Source organism: Nannospalax galili, unplaced genomic scaffold (genome assembly GCF_000622305.1).
Source record: "Nannospalax galili isolate Female #2095 unplaced genomic scaffold, S.galili_v1.0 scaffold237, whole genome shotgun sequence".
Classification (NCBI taxonomy): domain Eukaryota; kingdom Metazoa; phylum Chordata; class Mammalia; order Rodentia; family Spalacidae; genus Nannospalax; species Nannospalax galili.
In genome coordinates this window covers 1,408,995-1,428,444 of record NW_008339924.1, presented here as the reverse complement: position 1 = coordinate 1,428,444, position 19,450 = coordinate 1,408,995, and the positions used below count along the sequence as shown (strand labels likewise).

The 19,450-nt window shown below is 50.4% G+C and overlaps 2 protein-coding genes across 6 annotated transcripts in view; one reads left to right on the top strand and one right to left on the bottom strand.

Moving 5' to 3' along the window:
- Positions 1-17,964, top strand: part of Tubgcp6 (tubulin gamma complex associated protein 6) — a 26,210-nt gene extending 8,246 nt beyond the window's left edge. The window contains exons 3-26 of one of the 4 annotated variants that reach the window (XM_008834733.2): positions 731-941; positions 5,712-5,885; positions 6,894-7,015; positions 7,816-7,891; positions 8,062-8,171; positions 8,464-8,555; positions 8,644-8,783; positions 9,139-9,288; positions 10,029-10,110; positions 10,206-10,294; positions 10,371-10,486; positions 12,574-12,712; positions 12,965-13,036; positions 13,209-14,598; positions 14,780-14,838; positions 14,967-15,120; positions 15,223-15,391; positions 15,471-15,612; positions 15,850-16,044; positions 16,122-16,254; positions 16,323-16,536; positions 16,612-16,811; positions 16,892-17,000; positions 17,815-17,964. In XM_008834733.2, coding sequence (XP_008832955.1) covers positions 731-941; positions 5,712-5,885; positions 6,894-7,015; positions 7,816-7,891; positions 8,062-8,171; positions 8,464-8,555; positions 8,644-8,783; positions 9,139-9,288; positions 10,029-10,110; positions 10,206-10,294; positions 10,371-10,486; positions 12,574-12,712; positions 12,965-13,036; positions 13,209-14,598; positions 14,780-14,838; positions 14,967-15,120; positions 15,223-15,391; positions 15,471-15,612; positions 15,850-16,044; positions 16,122-16,254; positions 16,323-16,536; positions 16,612-16,811; positions 16,892-16,983 — 4,321 coding nt within the window. In that variant the 3' untranslated portion in view covers positions 16,984-17,000; positions 17,815-17,964. The other 3 variants (XR_003849801.1, XM_017798585.2, XM_008834734.3) reach the window with 3 other exon arrangements.
- Selenoo (selenoprotein O) overlaps positions 17,077-19,450 on the bottom strand; it is a 12,825-nt gene continuing 10,451 nt past the window's right edge. Inside the window, exons 6-9 of one of the 2 annotated variants that reach the window (XM_008834735.3) lie at positions 18,747-18,891; positions 17,965-18,150; positions 17,665-17,821; positions 17,077-17,574 (exon numbers count right to left, since the gene is read on the bottom strand). In XM_008834735.3, coding sequence (XP_008832957.2) covers positions 17,410-17,574; positions 17,665-17,821; positions 17,965-18,150; positions 18,747-18,891 — 653 coding nt within the window. In that variant the 3' untranslated portion in view covers positions 17,077-17,409. The remainder of the gene's footprint in view (positions 17,575-17,664; positions 17,822-17,964; positions 18,151-18,746; positions 18,892-19,450) is intronic. The other variant, XM_017798596.2, reaches the window with a different exon arrangement.

Sequence of the window (19,450 nt, the reverse complement as noted above, 5' to 3'; positions counted from 1 at the left end):
AGACAGGGTCTCCTTGTAGCCCCAGCTGGCTTGGAACTTGCTATATAGACCGGGCTGGCCTTGAACTCATGGAGATCCACCCCTCCCAAGTGCTGGGATTAAAGGCATGGAGTACCATGCCTACTACACTGAACACTTGTAGTGGAGGTGTTTCTTCAAGACACAACATGACTGACCAGGTGTGGTCATGCATGCCTTTAATTCTAGTACTCAGGAGCCAGAGGCAGGCAGATCTCTGTCAGATTGAGGCCAGCCTGGTCTACATAGCAAGTTTCAGGCCAGTTAGGGCTCTAGGGAGACACTGTCTCAAAAAGACAAAAAAAATATAACATGACCATTAGCCTGATCAGGAAGCCTGGTGTGCTGGCTTTAGTTGTCAACTTGACACACCTGGGGAGAGGGAGACTCATTTGGTGAATTGCCTCCATTGGACTGGCAACACAAAAAGAATGAATTTTGAGTGAGTCATGACCTTCCCTTGTTCTCCCAACACTGCTGCTCTTGGGATCTCAGGGTATTTGCCTGAGGGACTCAACTGCAGCCATTGCTGAGCTTAGTGGATGCTGACTGGGGCTGAGAAATTGACTGGTATCCATTCACACCTGGCTTTATGCTCTAGGGTTTGCTAGCTGTCATTCTGTTATTTATGACTGGGGAAAGCATGCCTGGCACTAAGGTGGGTGCATGCTGTCTCATCTGCTCACCACCCTCTCTTCTGTTTTCCTCACAGCCCCCCTGGACACCGAGATGAGCCCTACCTCACTGAGGCAGGGAGGGATGCCTTTGACAGGTTCTGCAGGCTCCGCCATGGAGAGCTACAGGTGCTCAGTGAGGGCTTGCTGCAGGCCCCTAAGCCTCTGTTGGTAACAGAAAGCGAGCTGGTGAAAGACTCACTGAATGTCCTGCTGGGAGTTGTTTCTGCCACATTTTCCCTCTGTCAGGTGAGAAGTGCTCACCGGCCATTATGGGTCCAGCCTTCTGTTAGACAGCTTGTCTTTTACCAAGCATGTTCGACATGGAAAGGGGTAGGATGAGGCCCAGTACAGTGAGTGTCAGGGAATGCCTGCTCTGTGGGCTCATTAAAGATAGCCACAGTTGGGCTAGGGATATAAATCAGTGTTGGGCCAGACATGGTGGCACATACCTTTAATCCCAACACTTGGGAGGAAGAGGCCAGCTGGGGCTACAGGGAGACCCTGTCTCAAAAAAAAAAAAAAAAAAAAAAGTGTTGGTAAACTTGTGTAGCATGTTTGAAGTCCTAGGTTCAATCCCCAGTACTGCAAAACAAAACAGTCATCCCATTTGGATTCTAAGAGTGTTGATTTATTAATGTCCTTTTAAATATTGAATAAAAAGAGCCAGGTACAGGGCTGGGGAGATAGCTCAGCAGAGAGCCTGATTTTGTTTCCCAGCACCCACATCACGTGGTTCAGCTCACAGGGGTCTGAAACTACAGAACTGCACTCATGTGCACAAACCCACACATGAACACACACACACACATATACATAATTTAAAAAAATCTGTGTAAGTATGGAAGCAGAGAAGTAACTTTACAAAGTTGTCTGGGACCTCCACATGGATGCTGTACATATGTGTCCCCCATCTCATTGCACATAGGCACACATACTGTCGTAGTTTGCTTTCAATTGCTGAGCCAAAACACTGACCAATACCAACTTGGGGAGGAAAGGGTTTATTTGGCTCACATCTCCTGGGTCGCACAGTTCATCAAAGAGCCCAAGGTAGCAACTCAGGGCAGGAACCTGGAGGCAGGAGCTGAAGCACAGGCCATGGAGGAGCGATGCTTACTGGCTTGCTCCCCTGGCCCATGCTCAGCCTGCTTTCTTTTTCTTTTTCTTTTCTTTTGTCTTTTTGGGACAGGGTTTCCCTGTAGCCGTATATTAGTTACTTTTCTGTTGCTGTGATAGAAACACTGACCAAAGCAACTGATAGAAGGAAGAGTTTATTTGGGCTTAGGGTTCCAGAAGGGGCAAGAGTCCATTGTGGCGGGGAGGCATGTTGGCAGAGGTGGCTGGAGGAGGAGCAGAAGCTAGGATCTACATCTTCAAGCAGACATGGGAAGCAAGAGAGCAACTGGAGATCCAGCAAGGCTTAAGAATTCTTTAAGCCCACCCCCAGTGACGTCCTTCCTCCAGGATAGCCACACCTAAGACCTTCCAAAACAGCACCACCATCTGGGGACAAAATATCCAAATACTTGGAGCCTATGGGGGACATTCTCATTCAAACCACCACAAGCCCCAACTGGCCTAGAACTCATTATGCTCATTATGTAGACCAGGTTGGCTTTGAACTCACAAAGATCTACCTGCCTCTGCCTCCCAAGTGCAAGTGCTGGGCGTGCACTACTATGCCTGGCTCAGCCTATTTTCTTTTCTTTTTTTTTTATCTTTTTGAGACAGGGTCTCCCTGTAGCCCCAGCTGTCCTGGAACTCACTATATAGACCAGGCTGGCCTTGAACTCACGGAGAGTTCTGCCTGCCTCTGCCTCCGCCTCCTGAGTGCTGGGACTAAAGGTGAGCGCCACCACGCCTGGCTCACATATTTTATGTGTACAGAGTGTTATGCCTGCATATAAGTATGTGCACCCGTGTCGTACAGTGCCTGCAGAGGACAGAAGAGGCTGTCGGATCCCCTGGAACTGGAGTTACGGACAGTTGCTAGCTGCTGTGTGGGTGCTGGAATTCGAACCCGGGTCTTCTGCAAGAACAGTTAGTGTTCTTAACCTCTGAACCATCTCTCCAGCCCCTAGGTCCAGGACTTTTCTATGTTCCAAGTTTCTGTGTTGTTATTTTTTTTCTTAAACTGGCAAACCACGAATAACAGAGCATTTACTGCTTCAACCTGTTGGAAAGTTTTGATCACAGGCTCAGTGTTCTCCTTATAAGTATATTTTTATTTTCTATTTTTTCTTTTTTTGTGTGTATGAATGTTTACCCTGCATGTATGTAAGTGCACCCGTGTGTACAATGCCTGCGGGGGCCAGGAGAAGGTGTTGGATCCACTGCAACTAGAGTTACAGATGGTTTCGAGTCTCCATGTGGGTTGTGGGGAATTGATTCTTGTCCTCTGTAAGAGTAGCCACTGCTCTTAAGAGCCAATCCATCTGGCCATCCCCTCTATTTTTTTCTTGAGTCAGTTTTGTTACTTTGTTTCTAAGAGTTTTCCCGTTAATTCTGGGTTATCTAATTTGTTGGCATACATTGTGTGTGTGTGTGTCTGTGTCTGTGTGTGTGTGTTACTAGGGATGGAACCCAGGGCCTGGTACGTGCTAGTCCTTAAGGTAAGCAGTATGGTTGTTGATTTGATGTTTCATTTACCGTGCAGGCATTTCCTGTTGTTACTTTCCTTCTTAATGCTGCTTTCATTGCACCTCATCAGTTTGGTTGTACTGAGCCCCTTCTGAGGTTGTTTCTATCCCTATGGCTGTAATAATATTGTGGGGAGCATGCTGTAGCAAGTTTTGACTATATCTGTTGGAAATGATCTGGAGAGCCAGTGCATCAGATCTAGCGGCAGGCATATTTGTCTGTCCTGAGAAGACTGTTCATGTGTACGTGTGTACTACTACTACTACTTCATTTTTTGGTCTTTTGAGGCAGGGTCTCCCTGTAGCCTCAGCTGCCTTGGAGCTCACTATGTAGACCAGGCTGGCCTCGAACTCAAAGAGATTGCTTGCCTCTGTTGGGATAAGAGCATGTGCCACTACGCCTGGCTCATGTTTATGTCTTGAATTGTGTGGAGGTGTTCTGTTTGTCTGTGGTTTTAAGTGTAGTCTGAGAGATCAGACTTGTTTCAGACTGTATGTTTGTGCAACTAAATTAGGGTATGTTTTGAGGGCATTTGCCCTTTTACTTTTTTTTTTTTTGTTTTTGTCGTCTTTTTATAGTCAGGGTCTCCCTCTAGCCCCAGCTAGCCTGGAACTCACTTTGTAGACCAGGCTGTCCTTGAATTCAGAGATCCTCCTGCCTCTGCTTCCCGAGTGCTGGGATTAAAGGCGTGCGCCACCACACCCGGCCCCTTTTTACTTTTTAAAAAATATTTTATGAGTATCAGTGTATTAATTGCCTGCATGTGTGTAAGTGTTCACTCATGTCATGTAGTGCCTGCAGAGGTCAGAAGAGGGCATCAGATCCTCTGAAACTGGAGTTATGGACAGTTTTTGACCATGTGGGTGCTGGGAACCAAACCCAGGTCTTCTGTAAGCAGAACAGCCAGTGCACTTAACTGCTGGGCCATATCTCCAGCCCCTTGCTTATTTTTTTTAAAGTATATGATAACACACATTTCCTAAGTTTATTGTTTATTTGAATGTAATCATGATTAATAATGTTATAACTTCAAAGTTGTACTTGTTTGTTTGTTTGTTTTGAGACAGGGTCTCCTGTAGCCCCAACTGGCCTGGAACACCCTATGTAGACCAGGCTGGCCACAATTTCATAGAGATCCTGCCTCTGCCTCCCGAGTGCTAGAATTAAACGTGTTCACTACCACACCTGGATCTTTGTGCTTGTTTTTTTTTTAAAGCTTTATTTTGCATTTATAGCATTGTTAATTTTTTTTTTTTTTGAGACTGGGTCTCACTAAGTAGTCCAGGTTGGCCTTGAACTCTCAATTCTCTTGCATTAGCCTACTAAGTGCTTGGATCACAAGCATGCACTACTATATTTGGCTTACCTTTTTTTTCCCTCAAGATTTAAAAAAAGTCCCCAACTGGCCTGGAGCTTGCTATGTAGACTAGACTGTCCTTGAACTCACAGAGATCCGCCTGCCTTTGCCTTCTGAGTGCTGGGATTAAAGGCATGAGCCACCTCTGCCCTGCCCTCCCATGTGCAGAGAATAAGAGACTGTAGACTGCTTATCCCTGAATAGGACATCAGTATCAAACCTCTGCTTCCCAAGACTCAGGAATCTTTGCAGAAGAGGGGTGGAAAGACTGTAAGAGCCAGAGGTAGAGAATGACCACAAGGAAACAGAGTTTTCCAGACAGCTGGTCAGTTATATGAACTGACAGTAGTTGTGACAACATGCACAAGTCCCATGCAAGGTCAAACCAGATAAAAGCCAGTATAGACATGGGGAAGTGGGTAAGAGACTTCAGCCCAGCCTATGGAAATTGTGGCAACAGATGATGGCTACTGGGCAGGGCAGACAGTCTCTTTCCAAGCATGGGACTCTTAGTGGGTTAACCAGGCTCCAGTGAATGGACCCATACTGAAGGACATTTGGGAACACAAATTAGACTCTATAGGCCTTATTTTATGTGTGTGTATGTGTGTATGTACATGTGTACATTAAATTGGGCGGGGGGGGCAATAAAAGGGGAGGTGTGCTGGGCGTGGTGGCGCAGGCCTTTAATCCCAGCACTCGGGAGGCAGAGGCAGGCGGATCTGAGTTCGAGGCCAGCCTGGTCTACATAGTGAGTTCCAGGCCAGCTGGGGCTACAAGGAGACCCTGTCTCCAAAAAAAGGGGGAGGAGGTATGGATAGGGTAGGGAGATCTAAATACTGCCAAATTATAGTGTATGAAAACTGCAAACATTCTATAAAAAAGTTAAAAAAAAATGTGTTTCTTTGTGTGGGTATTTGCATGTGGGGTATGTGATGGATGACAGTGTGAGTGGAAGCAGATGGCACCACAGTGGGGTCTTGGTGCCTGGCCTCTATAACCCTCTCTCTGCCCTGTAGCCAGCTCAAGCCTTTGTGGTGGAACGAGGTGTTCATGTGTCTGGGGCATCTCCCGAGAGTATCAGCAGCATCCTTTCAGAGGTAGCAGAGTATGGAACCTACTACACACGCCTGAGCCACTTCTCTCTGCAGCCTGTTCTAGGCTCCATGTGCAGCAGAGGCCTTGTGTTTCAGGTATGCCTTTGTGAAAACCATGCCATCTTCATAAAAGGGAATCAAAAGGTCCTGGCAGGACCTGTGAATCTTTATGTGTATGCATGTATTGCCTGCATTTAGGTAAGTGCACCCGTGTCATGGAATGCCTGCAGAGGTCAGAAGAGTATGTCGTATCCCCTGGGACTGGAGTTACAGTTGTTAGCTGCGATGTGGGTGCTGGGATTCAAACCCGGGTCTCTGCAAGAACAACCAGTGTTCTTAACCACTGAGCCAAGATTTGCTGTTTGTTGAAAGACTTGTACCTGGCTGTGTGCTGGTAGAATCCTACAGGGCCTTTGGTTGCATCCTTAGTAGGTGAAGACAGGTGTGCAGATGAGCAGGATGCTGTGCAGAAACCAGGGGTGAGTGTCAGGGAGAGGGTAGGACGGGGCGAAGCCTAGGAGGAGCTGGGCTATATGGCTTCCCTCAAGCTCTGATTCATGTGGGGCAGAGTCAACAGGCAAAGGGTGAGGGCACTGCCCCACATCAGGTTTCAGACTTTTAGCCGCATGGGAGAGACCTTCCAGGCATAGGAACAGTGAGTGGCAGCCCTGAGATGACCAGAGGCTGCAGGTATAGTCAGAGGGATCTGTGGGAGGTGGGACTGTGGTTCCTGACAGCCTGGCATGTAGACAAGACAGGCCAAGACAGCTGGATAGGATTTGTTCTGCGGCTACCCTGTCTCAATGTGATTCAAGAGGGCTGTGCTACTGTGTTGCCTGTGGTCCCAGCAGAGATACATCTGTGGCAGAGCCTTAGTTCACAGATTAAGCTTTCTGTGAAGCATCTTGCTCTTGGCTAGGCTTAAGCCTTTCCAAGGCTTTTCTTTACTTGGAAAATGGGTTGCTTCAGCAGCACATTTACTAAAATTGTAAAATGGGTCCTTGGGGCAGAGACATGGGAGCATAGCCCTTTTCTCTATCTTCGGTCCTGAGTGCATGGCTGTGTCTGTGTCCCACCTGCTCTCCTCCTATTCCTTGTCCACAGGCTTTCACAAGCGGCCTTAGGAGATACTTGCAGTATTACCGGGCCTGCGTTCTCTCCACTCCAGCTACCCTGAGTCTCCTTACCATTGGATTTCTCTTTAAGAAACTGGGCCGGCAGCTCAGGTAAACATTATCACAGTGCCCTAGCATGGTCCTGGGGAACAGATATGGAGCATGCAGAGTACTGAAGAGCCAGCACTGTTCCCTGGCAAGGAAAATTAGCCCTTGGCTGACTGAACAGTCCAGGCATAATCAGTCACCAAGTGCTAGGCATCATATGGTGTGTTTGCTGTCTGCCCATCACAGCAGCCTTGCTGGGCCAAGGGACTCCTGCCTAAATGGCACACAGGGAGCCTATGGACAGCCTCTGATCCTCATGAGCCCATTACTAAATACCCAGGTATAGTATCCCTTGGCAAATGCTGTACGGTGAGAGAGGTGGGGGTTACCAGGCACAGCATGGGTCGGGGAGGACACATTTCATGCAGCAAAGAATTGGGAAGGTAGAGCCAGATGCCTGGGGGCTGTGAGTTGGTTGTGTAGAATACACACTGCAGTGGTGTAGACGGTTGAGGGGTCCATAAAGGGTTAGGGTTAGGTGGTCATATTCGTCAGAGTGGGTGGTGACCTGGACTAGACAGGAGGAAACCCCTTTCAGCCACAAGTATAGGGTAAAAAAGTCGTAGGTTTGGTGAGGTGAGGAAGTGGGCCCACCCACTGAGTGTGGATATGTTACTGCCATTTAGGAGGACAGAACAGAACACAATGCCAGGCAGGGATTCAGTAGGATGCTCAGGTCTGGTTAGTTGGGGAGCAAGCAATTTTTAAAGCCTGGGTGGACCAGTCACTTAGGGGGAAATGACTGTTTGGCTCTCTTGGTCTGATTGAACCCTGAGACCCTGAGCTCCTGTCACTTGATCTAGGTACCTGGCTGAGCTCTGTGGTGTTGGCACTGTACCCCTGGCCAATGGAGGCGAGCCCAGGGCTGTGTTCCCCACTGTGAGTCCTCTCTCCTTTCCTCAGTGTTTGTCTATATGTTTCTCTTGAGTTGTGCATTTGTATCAATCAGGTTCAGTGGTGTGGTCTGTCTGCTGGGCCTATTGCCTAGCTAAGACAGTGCACCATGTGCTGCAATGACAGTGTACCCATCCTGTCTCTTCTGTCTATAGGGAGTGAAGCTGCTGTCTTACCTCTACCAGGAGGCACTGGATAACTGCAGTAATGAGCACTATCCTGTGCTGCTGTCCTTGCTGAAGACCAGCTGTGAGCCCTACACACAGTGAGTGGCAGGTGGCCTATGCTCGCCTTGCCTGGGTTCACCACAGTGGATAGGGGAGGCCTGTACTCAGACCAAGCAGGTGTTTGAGTTTTTCTTGTCTAAGACCCTCTGAGTACTGGGGCTCATCTATAAATGGGTTGCCTACCCATAGCTGGCAATGTCCACCTGGCTGTCCTCACCTACCCCATGGCTGGCCATGCTTACTTGTTAGCCCTGTGTATTTACCAGACCCTTCCTGCAGTAACCCATACCTGCCTAGCTTACCTACCCCCAGCACCTCACTGCTCCATAGGTTCATCCACGATTGGGTGTACAGTGGAGTCTTCAGAGATATTTATGGGGAGTTCATGATCCAAGTGAACCATGAGTACCTCAGCTTCAGAGGTAAGTAGCTACGGGGTGCTTGACTGGGCTTTCTGAGTGGAGTCGGGGCTATCTCAACTGAAGGCCTTCATGTTCTATCCCATGTTAGATAAGTTTTACTGGACCCATGGCTATGTACTCATTTCCAAGGAGGTGGAGGACTGTGTTCCTGTGTTCCTGAAGCACATTGCCCATGATGTGTATGTCTGTGGGAAGACCATCAACCTGCTAAAGCTCTGCTGTCCCCGGGTAAGAGGGTCTTGCTAGCTGTACACAGCTGGGTGGGGGCTTGTGTGGGAAGAGAGATGGGCAGCCAGATCTCTCCAGGGATTTTGTCTGATTGGTAGGTCTGATGTGCTTGTAGCTGTATTCCTCTGTGTGGGAAACAGAAGATACCACCAGGCTTCTTTGTTTCTGAAGGCTCTTCTGGGGGGTGATGGCTGCAGAGGTGTGATACTTGGCTCTTCAGAGCTTTCAAGGGCGTCAGCTGCTCCCAGATTTAGAAATGAACTTTCCAAGAAAAAGATTTCCATCCATACACATCACTGAAAACACAGGGCCCTAGCCACCCATGGTACTCATCGAAGTTCTCCCTCTTTGACAGCACTACCTTTGTTGGTCTGACATCCCTGTCCCACGCATCTCGGTGATTTTCTCCCTTGAGGAATTGAAAGAGATTGAGAAAGACTGTGCCGTGTATGTGGGGCGGATGGAGAGAATTGCCCGTCACAGCTCTATCAGCAAAGAGGAGAAGGTGCTTGGTTGACGGCCTTGGAGTTTTCTCTGATCCTCTCTTCACTTCCCGGGGTTCTGGGTTGATGGGACTAAGTGCTGAATGTGGGGCATGTAAGGGACAGTGGCTCTTCCTGGTGTCTTTGTCCTGGTGGTATGTCTGGGTGGGAACATGCAGATCCTTGGCTATGTGCCAGGGGAGATCAGAACAAATCTAGAGACAGATGCCCCAGACAGGGGCTCTGTTGTCTCTTTTCCATCTCTGGGTGGCCTCACTTGTGCCCCAGGTTTTTGCCAACATGGTTGACTCCGTTTGGAAGTTCTGGGCAGTAGGGCCCAAGGTTCTTTCCATTCGAGTGGTCTTTATAAACAATTGGTGTGCCTGGAAGCAGGGCCATAATTCTCTAGTGTACTCTGGGAGGAGAGATTAATGGTGGGTCAGTGCCAATTCCAAGGAATTTTCCTGGCCTTGTGCCTAGTGGACCATGGAGAAGATCCATGCCAGGGCACACTCTGGAACGGAGAAGGCCCAGGAACCCGTCAGTCCTCTCTAGATACATAGTTTGTAGCCATCTCATCATCACTGTTCCAAATCAAGTCTCCCTGCCTTCCCGGCCTCAGGTGGAGCATCACCTGCTTACTGTGTCGGTTTAGGAGTAGCTGTTAACAATGACCAGAAAATGACAGGGTGTTCTAGACAGCCAACTCTCTCCCGCTAGGGGAAGGGTCAGAGCATTAAAATGTTTGTATATTATCTTATAGGAATTGCGTATGGAAATTGCAAAGCAAGAATTAATCATCCATGCCCGGGAAGCAGCATCCAGGGTCTTGAGTGAGCTGAGTGGTGAGTGAGGCTCCAGATCTTCTCTCCTCTCTGCATTGCTTGGGGCTCCTGCTGGGCTCCCTACAACCACCTCTGCATCTCACCTTCTTTTGTAGACCGGCAGATGTCAGAACAGAGGGCTGCGGACACCCGGAAGCGAGAGCAGTTTCAGCGCCTAAAGGAACAGTTTGTGAAGGATCAGGAGGTGGGTGGTCTGGGCCCTGGGTGGTTCTGGCTTCTGTAATCTTGATTTTGTAAGTGAGGCTGTGTGTGTTGTGTAGCGACGCCTGGCGGCCAGACAGGAGGAGCTGGATGATGATTTCAGTTATGCCCGAGAGCTCCGAGACCGGGAAAAGAGGCTGAAGGCCCTGGAGGAGGAGTTGGAGAGGAAGGCCAGGTAGGGCTGTGTGGCTGTAGGTCTCAACAGTGTGGATTTAATCCTAATAGTGATGGTTATTTTGTTATTTTTTCTTCAATGCTGGGGATCAAACCCAAGGCCCCAAGCTTGCTAGGCAAGTGTCCACCACTAAGCGACATCCCCAATCCATTAATTTACTTTTTTTTTGGTCTTTTTGAGACAGGGTCTTCCTGTAGCCCCAGCTGTCCTGGAACTCACTATGTAGACCAGGCTGGCCTTGAACTCACAGAGAGCTGCCTGTCTCTGCCTCCCAAATGCTGGGATTAAAGGCATGTACCACCATGCCTGGCCTAATTTACTTTTTAATTTGAAAAATCACAGATATATGTCAAGGCAAAAAGGCTTGTGTGCTTGACCAGGATGTTCTCCTGGGTTAGGGTTAGAGCTATACTCTGGTATCATCAGTGGCCCTGAAGTGTCTTGTGGGTGGTTTGTGTAGACGGGGATCTGGCCATAGTCTACACAGTGTGTTTGGTGTCCTGTCTTTGTTAATCTTACTTATTTTGTGGTGCTATGAAACAAACCTTGAGCCTTGTGCACATAATGGTAAATACTCCTGATTGAACTACATCCCCAGAATCTTGCTGTGTGGCCGGCTGGCCTTGAATTTGCAGTACTCCTTTTTTTTTTTTTTTTTTCGGTCTTTTTGAGACAGGGTCTCCCTGTAGCCCCAGCTGTCCTGGAATTTAACTATGTAGACCAGGCTGGCCTTGAACTCACAGAGATCCGCCTGCCTCTGCCTCCTGAGTGCTCAGATTAAAAGTGTGCGCCACCATGCGGAGCCCGAATTTGCAGCACTCCTGTCTCAGCCTCCCTAGTGCTGTGGTATAGGTATACGCCACCACACCTGTTCTGTTTATCTTCTTTTTAATGTGTATATGTTGCATGTGTGATGATGCCCAAGGAAGCCAGAAGAGGGTATCAGATGCTCTGGAGCTGGAGTTATAGCCAGTTGTAAGCTGCCTGATGTGGGCAGCTAGTACTCAGCCCCTGAGCTGTTTTATCTTTTTTTTTTTGGTCTTTTTGAGACAGAGTCTCCCTGTAACCTCAGATGGCCTGGAGCTTCCTATGTAGACTAGGCTGGGCTTGAACTCACAAAGATCCATCTGCCTCTGCTTCCTGAGTGCTGGGACTCAAGGCTGTACCACCACACCCAACTGAGCTGTTTATCTTAACTCTTTCTTTCTTTCTTTTTTTGAGACAGGGTCTCCCTGTAGCCCCAGTTGGCCTGGAACTCACTTTTTAGACCAGGTTGGCCTTGAACTCACAGAGATCTGCCTGCCTCTGCCTCCCGAGTGCTGGGATTACAGGTGTACGCCACCACACCCGGCTCTATCTTACCTGTTTCTTTTAAACCTGTTCCTGGTTCAACAGAGAGATAGCTGCTCATTTAGCATAGTTTTTGTGTCTGTTTCCTTGTGGTGTCATTACCTGTCCTATAAATTGGTGTAGTGTTTTAGTAGACGTTCTTTATAGGAGGGACTGACCATATCTTGCATTGTGCTATTATAAGCACAGCTATTCCAGAGCAACTAACTGATGGGTTTTCCTCTTGAATGTGCTAGATATGTATTTATACGCATTTGAGTCAGTGGTCTGTTCATACAAAATAAAACCAGGCATAGAGACCATGTTTCTGACCTATGGCAGCTAAATTGGAAATGGTCAATATAAGTATAAGCTCAGGTGCCCATTGGTTAGAGGCTCGGAATTCCTGGGTTTGTACTGGTTGCGTTCTTTTGTGTCAGTCTCTTTTCTGGGGTTTGAACTTGTAGGTTGGGAAGATGGCTACTGGGCCTCAGCCATCTGCTTGTTCTCTTGCATCATGCCTTGTATTATCTCCTGATATTTGTCCAATAGTCAGTTGCCAAGTCCTATGTGGGCACCTGTCTTGTGAAGCTTCAGTCTGGTGGGCAGCAAGGCCTGCTCTGTGAGCCCAGTCTGCAGTGGGGAAGATGGTGGATAGGAGCCTGGGGAGGGAGCCTGCTTGGAGAAGAGCCTGAGGATGCCCACCAGATGGTGCAAAATGTTTATGGTGACCATGTCTTCTTTGGATGTGGCTTTAGGCAGGCGCTGGTTGACCATTATAGCAAGTTGTCTGCAGAGGCAGCTCGTCGGGAGCAGAAGGCATTGTGGAGAATCCAAAGGCACCGGCTAGAAAGTGCACGGCTTTGTTTTCTCCTAGAAGACCAGAAGCGCATTCAGGTATGGCAGCAGTGTTAGCTGGCACCTCTAGTGCTGTGCGCACATCTCATCCAGCTGGGCTTTAAGGGTGCAGATGGTAAGGAGCTGGCACTTGTTGAGGCTCAGGCTCTCAGCCAAGCCTAGGTAGTGTGAGTGGGCAGCAGGGCTGGTGGCATCTATATGATGGGTACTGTATAGAGGCTGTGCTGTGTGCCAGTTCTGCTGGTTACTCCATAAAGCTGCTGCCTCTTTTCCTGTTGGCTTGAATTTCAGGAGATGCTGAGAGACATGGAGACTTGCCAGCCCCAGGAACCATCAAGTGTCCTGCCAAGCACATGCTCCCAGGTAAGGGACTGCGGCAGGATCTTAGGTCCCCTGCTGAGGCTCTGAGCTAGTCCTCTGACCTGGCTGTCCTTATGTCCCTCAGCACTTAACAAGTGTTGACCACTGTTGCTGAGTTTGACTTAGGGAGACAGGGTTAGCTGGCTGGAGGAGTCCAATGTGCACTGTGTTTCAGATCACATCTTCAGGTCCTGAGCAAGCAGATGAAGACTGTAGCAGTGATCTGGGGTCCACAGAGCAACATTGGGATTGTCCAAACCCATCAAATACACCAACACCACAGGCCCTCACGTCTGCAGCAGAGGGAGCTGGGCCATTCTCTGCTGGCTTGAGCATCACGGATTTCCTGCCCATAGACCCTCGGGCTGAACAGCCTGTGGGTGCCAGTGGGACTCTGTGCTTAGAGGTGGCACTACAGACCATCTGCTCAGACCTGCCTCCTGTGACCCCTGGGGTGGCTCTGATAGAAGCTGACCCCCAGCCTATTCAGCCAGAGTATGATTTCAATACCATCCTGAGGCCAGCTCCTTCACTAGGGCCCCTCCAGGATGTCCAGGGCAGCTTGAGCACTGAAAAGCAGCATCTATTGGGGGACATAGACATGAAGCTGGGTGCCCATGTTGCTCCTGAGGAAGGGAGCTGTTGGCAGGTGGGACAGCTCCTTGAACACCTGTCAGGGACTGCCAGCCTCATAGATAGTCATGCTTCTGGAATGGCTTCTTGCCAGCAACCATGGAGCATCTCCAGACATGTCTCAGATTCCAGCATCAAGGTTGGGGAGAATGTGTCAGACGTGGCTCCTTCTCGGCCACGGTGGAATGTTCACGGACACGTGTCAGATGCCAGCATCAAGATTGGGGAGAACGTGTCAGATGTGGCTCCTTCTCGGCCACGGTGGAATGTTCATGGACACGTGTCAGATGCCAGCATCAAGGTTGGGGCGAATGTGTCAGATGTGGCTCCTACTCGGCCACGGTGGAATGTTCATGGACACGTGTCAGATGCCAGCATCAAGGTTGGGGCGAATGTGTCAGATGTGGCTCCTTCTCGGCCACGGTGGAATGTTCACGGACACGTGTCAGATGCCAGCATCAAGATTGGGGAGAACGTGTCAGATGTGGCTCCTGCTCGGCCACGGTGGAATGTTCACGGACACGTGTCAGATGCCAGCATCAAGGTTGGGGCGAATGTGTCAGATGTGCCTCCTTCTCGGCCACGATGGAATGTTCATGGACATGTGTCAGATGCCAGCATCAAGGTTGGGGCAAATGTGTCGGGCATGGCTCCTCAACCATGTGGACATACTTCTCAGTGTCCTATGATTCTGGAGGTGGAGCCTGACCTACCTACACCCCCCCAGAGCTCTCTTGACTCTGTATCCCAGTCAAGCCTTAGCCTGGAAGCACAAAGTCCAGCCCTGGAATATGGGCCACAGCTGCCTGGAGAAATGGAACCTACCATTTGTTCCCCTAGCCCAAGCAGGAGAGAGGAAGGTAGCCTGCAGACCAAGAACCCTGTCGTGGCTGAGGCTAGCACTCTGGGAAATGGCGTACCCAAAGAGACAGGTCAGAGGGGAGTGGGTGGGGCTGCATGACCACAGCCTGGATGGCAGATGAGGTGCATCAAGCTGTCCTCCTTGTCTGTCAGCCAGGACAGCTGCTGGAACATGGAGGGGTTGTCTGGGGTAGCCCGTCTTAAGCAGGTTCTGAGCACTGAGAACTCTCCTACCCATTTATATCTATTCAGACCAAGAGAGGCGTGGTAACACTGAAGACCTCTCCCCACGTTGGCCTCCAAGCTCACAGGTCAGGGGAGCATGCAGGGATGGTCACCATGTTGGGGGTCCCACATGCCCACTTCCTTCCTTTTCAACACAAAGGGGGACCTAGGGAGTAGTGTGCTGGGTGGGTAGCAGTTATTGGCCTCTTTTCAGGAAGGCACAGCTGCCCCAAACAGCCCAGGCCCTATTGAGGAGGTGTCAGACACAGAGACTGAGGCCACACACTGGGGCAAGGAACAGGCCTACTTGGCAGACCTCACAAGGCTGTACCACCTGGAGCAGTACCCAGACAACTATGAGTCCATGTGTAAGTGGGCCAGCTACAGCAGGCATGTAAGGGGGGGATATGGGAGATTCTACACCAGCATATTCCTAAGCTTCAGCAACAGTCCTGTTTTGTTCCTCACAGCAGAGCCTCCTGTTGCCCACTTGGTACACCACATGCTTCCCCGGGCCTTTGCCTTCCCTGTGGACCCTCAGATCCAGTCAGCAGTGGATGAGACTGCGGTGCAGCTTAGTGAGCTGCTGACGCTGCCTGTGCTTATGAAACGTTCCCTCACAGCACCTCTGGCTGCCCAGTGAGTGCTGCCACTTGCCCAGCTACACCTACCTGCCCACTTCTGCCCACCACCCTGACTCCAGGCTCCCTCCTGCCAGTGTCTCCTTGGTGAACAAAGCCGCAGTTGACTACTTTTTCGTGGAGCTGCACCTGGATGCACACTTTGAAGCACTGAGGCACTTCCTGCTGATGGAAGATGGCGAGTTTGCCCAGTCCCTTAGTGACTTGCTCTTCGAGAAGGTAACTCTTAAGACATCGAGTTAAGGTGGGGCTGATGTCCAGAGGCACCATGGATATAATGAGGCTGGGTGCTGACTCCAGGTCTACCCTGGCTAGTACCCAGATAGATATGCCATAGCCTCTAGCAGCCTAGTGGCTGTTCCTTGGGCAGAAGTTGGGGTGCTGGACACTGGCAAGTAGGGAGGGGCCAGGCCCAAGCTTTGGACTCCTTGGAATAGTATCTTTTTCCTTCTTTAGCTAGGGGCTGGGCAAACACCTGGGGAGCTGCTCAACCCACTGGTCCTCAACAGCATCCTCAGTAAGGCGCTGCAATACAGCCTCCATGGGGACACTCCACATGCTACCAACCTGTCCTTTGCCCTCAAGTACCTGCCTGAAGTGTTTGCCCCCAATGCCCCAGATGTGTTGAGCTGCCTGGAGCTCAGGTACAAGGTCAGCAGTGTCCTGTCATGGGCGTATGGGGAGGCCTGTCCTGTGGTTGCAGATGCTAAGCATGGCTTCCTGAGCAGGTCGACTGGCCTCTCAACATTGTCATCACCGAGAGCTGCCTGAGCAAGTACAGTGGCATCTTCTCCTTCCTGCTGCAGTTGAAGCTTATGATGTGGACACTCAAGGATGTCTGCTTCCACCTCAAGCGCACAGGTGAGATCTGGCCTAATCCCACCCTATGTGTGGCTCCACGCTGCTGCTCACTCTCTGTTTTCCACCAGCTCTGGTGAGCCACACAGCCGGCTCAGTGCAGTTCCGTCAGCTGCAGCTGTTTAAGCATGAGATGCAGCATTTTGTGAAGGTCATCCAGGGCTACATCGCCAACCAGATCCTCCATGTCAGCTGGTGTGAGTTTAGGGCCCGGCTAGCTGTAGTGGGTGACCTGGAGGAGATCCAACGGGCCCATGCGGATTACCTGCACAGGGCTGTTTTCAGGTGAGGTAGGCACCTGGACCTGGGCATGCCCTGGTCAGGCTAGGTGGTCTACTGAGCAGCTTTACCCTCCCCTAGAGGCCTACTGACAGAGAAGGCAGCACCCGTCATGAACATCATCCACAGCATCTTCAGCCTGGTGCTCAAATTCCGCAGCCAGCTCATCTCCCAGGCCTGGGGTCCAGCTAGTGGCCCCCATGGAGCTGAGCACCCCAACTTTGCGCTCATGCAGCAGTCCTACAGCACCTTCAAGTACTATTCCCACTTCCTCTTCAAAGGTGAGCCCTCCTGCTGGACGGGGACACTGGGGTGGCCAGGCACAGATGGGTGGAAGCCTGAGACCTGGATTCCTCTCTAGTGGTGACCAAGCTGGTGAATCGTGGCTACCAGCCCCACCTGGAGGACTTCCTGCTTCGTATCAACTTCAACAACTACTATCAGGACTCCTGAGGGCATTCAGGACCATGGTAGTACATCCCAGTTTGACCTATCTGGGGCAGGGGCTGGGATCAGGGAGGTAGGCAGTGATCATGGAAACAGGCCTGAAAAAGTTGCTGGTTTATTTAGAGGCTTGGGAGATTCGGCAGGGGCCAAGCCAGCCCCTGCCCTTGGGCAAGGTGCACAGACAGGTCACAAGGCTTACCCTGACTGTATCACTCGCAAGCATGAAGCAGCTTATGCTGGGGGCAAGTTGAGTGATAAGCCAGGATGGTGCTAGTGAGCTGGTATCAGACAGAGATGGGTCAGATCCTGACTGGAGGTCTCTGCCGTCATGGAGAGACTGGAGGGCAAAGCAGCCCAGCGGTCTCAGCAACTCAGCAGCATCAGTTGGGGGGCCCTCCAGAGACTCCAGGCATGTGGAGAATACTGAGGCCACTATGAGGATCATGTTACACAGAGTTCTGCTGCCCAGAGGGGTGGCCTGCTGCTGTAGGAATACTGGTCACCAGTGGTCCTTGCTGCTGCCTCAGGGCTTGTGGCCTCAGTGGTCTCCCCTTCAATATAGTAAGGAGACTCCAGCAGCTTCAGGATGCGCCGCACCTAGAGGAGAACCAAGTGAGGAGAGCTGAGTGAGGGGCATCAAATGCCAGCCCTCCCTCCACAGGACAGAACAGACACGGGTATGCTTGCCTCTGCAAAATCTCCATTTTCAGCAGCCTCAATGGCATTCTGTGCAATGTAGTTCCTCAGGACATACTTGGGGTTGTTGGCATGCATGATGCGCAGGCGCTCTGCCTGCCAAGCAGCAGTATCTCCAACACCTTCTTTGTCCTTGTCCAGCCGGGCTCTGGAACCACATCCCAGCTTGACTTTCCCAGCAAGAACAGCCCCCTAGCACTCGTCCGCTCCCCAGTTCAGCCAACCACAGCTATCTCAGAAGATGGCCATCACACCAAGGAGCCAGAAGAGATGACTCTGGATGCTGCTCACCTGTACTCCTGTAGCCAGGCCACCCAGTGGTCTGTGTTCTTGCTCTGCAGCTCAGCAGAGCTCAGCTGTTCTAGCCATGACTGCTGTTCTACACGCTCTAGCTCCTTTGTGACATTTGCCTGGGAGCCGATGAGTGCAAAGAGCTGTGGATTTGACTGTGCAAGCATCAGCATCATGGACAGCTGCCTGCAGGGAGGGGTGGTGTGGCAGCACTTCAGCAAGGGGCAGTAAGTGACCTTACCCTGTTTAATGCTGCTTGGTGGGCAGGCCACATGACAAACATTTCAAGCAGTTGGGGAAAGCAGGGACACTGATCTACAGGGGTGGTCTCTACCGAATCCCCAACAAGTACCATTTTTGATGGTCACTGGCCCCCAGAGTTTAATGCTTGTAGGACGGTCACTGACTATTCCCCACTAAATTCCTTTTTGCATGACCAGCCTGTGGGTCATTTGGAAGCCACTATCAACATTTCCATGTACCTTATATGTGAGCAGCACATTGGATACAGTTGTGCACACCTTGCATATGGTATGGTAAGGTATAGACTGCTTGGCATCTGGGAAATCCACTACAGTCCTTCATCAAGTCAGCTGTACCCTGCTTCCCAACCATGTCAGCATCCCTGTCCTCAATGCCACAGAGATATGATCTGGCTACCCTTCGTGTCCAGTAGGGTAGAGCTACCTGGGCCTCAGGTACCTGTGAAGGACTCCCACTGGCTCTCCAACATCCCCTTCTGTTTCTTCCCTTCTGAAAACAAAGTCCAAGAAAACACTCACCGTGGATCCATCTGGGGTCGGAAGGCAAGCTTCAGTTCTTCCAGAGAGGCACACTGGGAGGTGAGCCTAGGCAGGAACTCCGCCAGGTCTGATGGCTCAGCTGGGAAGCGGCTCAGCTCATAGAAGGTGTTTGTAAAATCAGCGCCTGGAAAGTGAGCTGCTCAGGTACTGGGAAGCCCTCAATCACAGTGACACAATAAATTACATTTTCTGTGTATGAGTGTATTGCCTGCATATATGTGTCATGCAATAACCATAGAGTTCAGAAGAGGGCATCAGATCCCCTGTAACTGGAGTTACAGTTAACCGCCCTGTGGGTGCTGGGAATGGAACCTAGATCCTCTGCAAGAACAGCCAGTGCTCTAGCCCTCACAATGAGTTTTTTAAAAAATAAAATGAGAAGTCAGGCCAGGTATGGTGGTACACACCTTTGATTCCAGCACGCGGGAGGTAGAGGCAGGCTAATTGCTGTTGAGTTCAAAACCAGATTGGTCTATGTAGTGAGTTTTAGGCTAGCCAGGGTTATATACAGTGAGATCCTGTCTCAAAGAGGTAATGAGGCTCAAAACAGATATAAGACATACAGAGACAGACACCTTTAGGGAGGCAGAGGCAGGTGGATCTCTGAGATGGAGGCCATTTGGTCTATACAGTATGTTCCAGGCCAGCTGGAGGTACAGGAGACCCTGTCTCAAGGAAAAAAA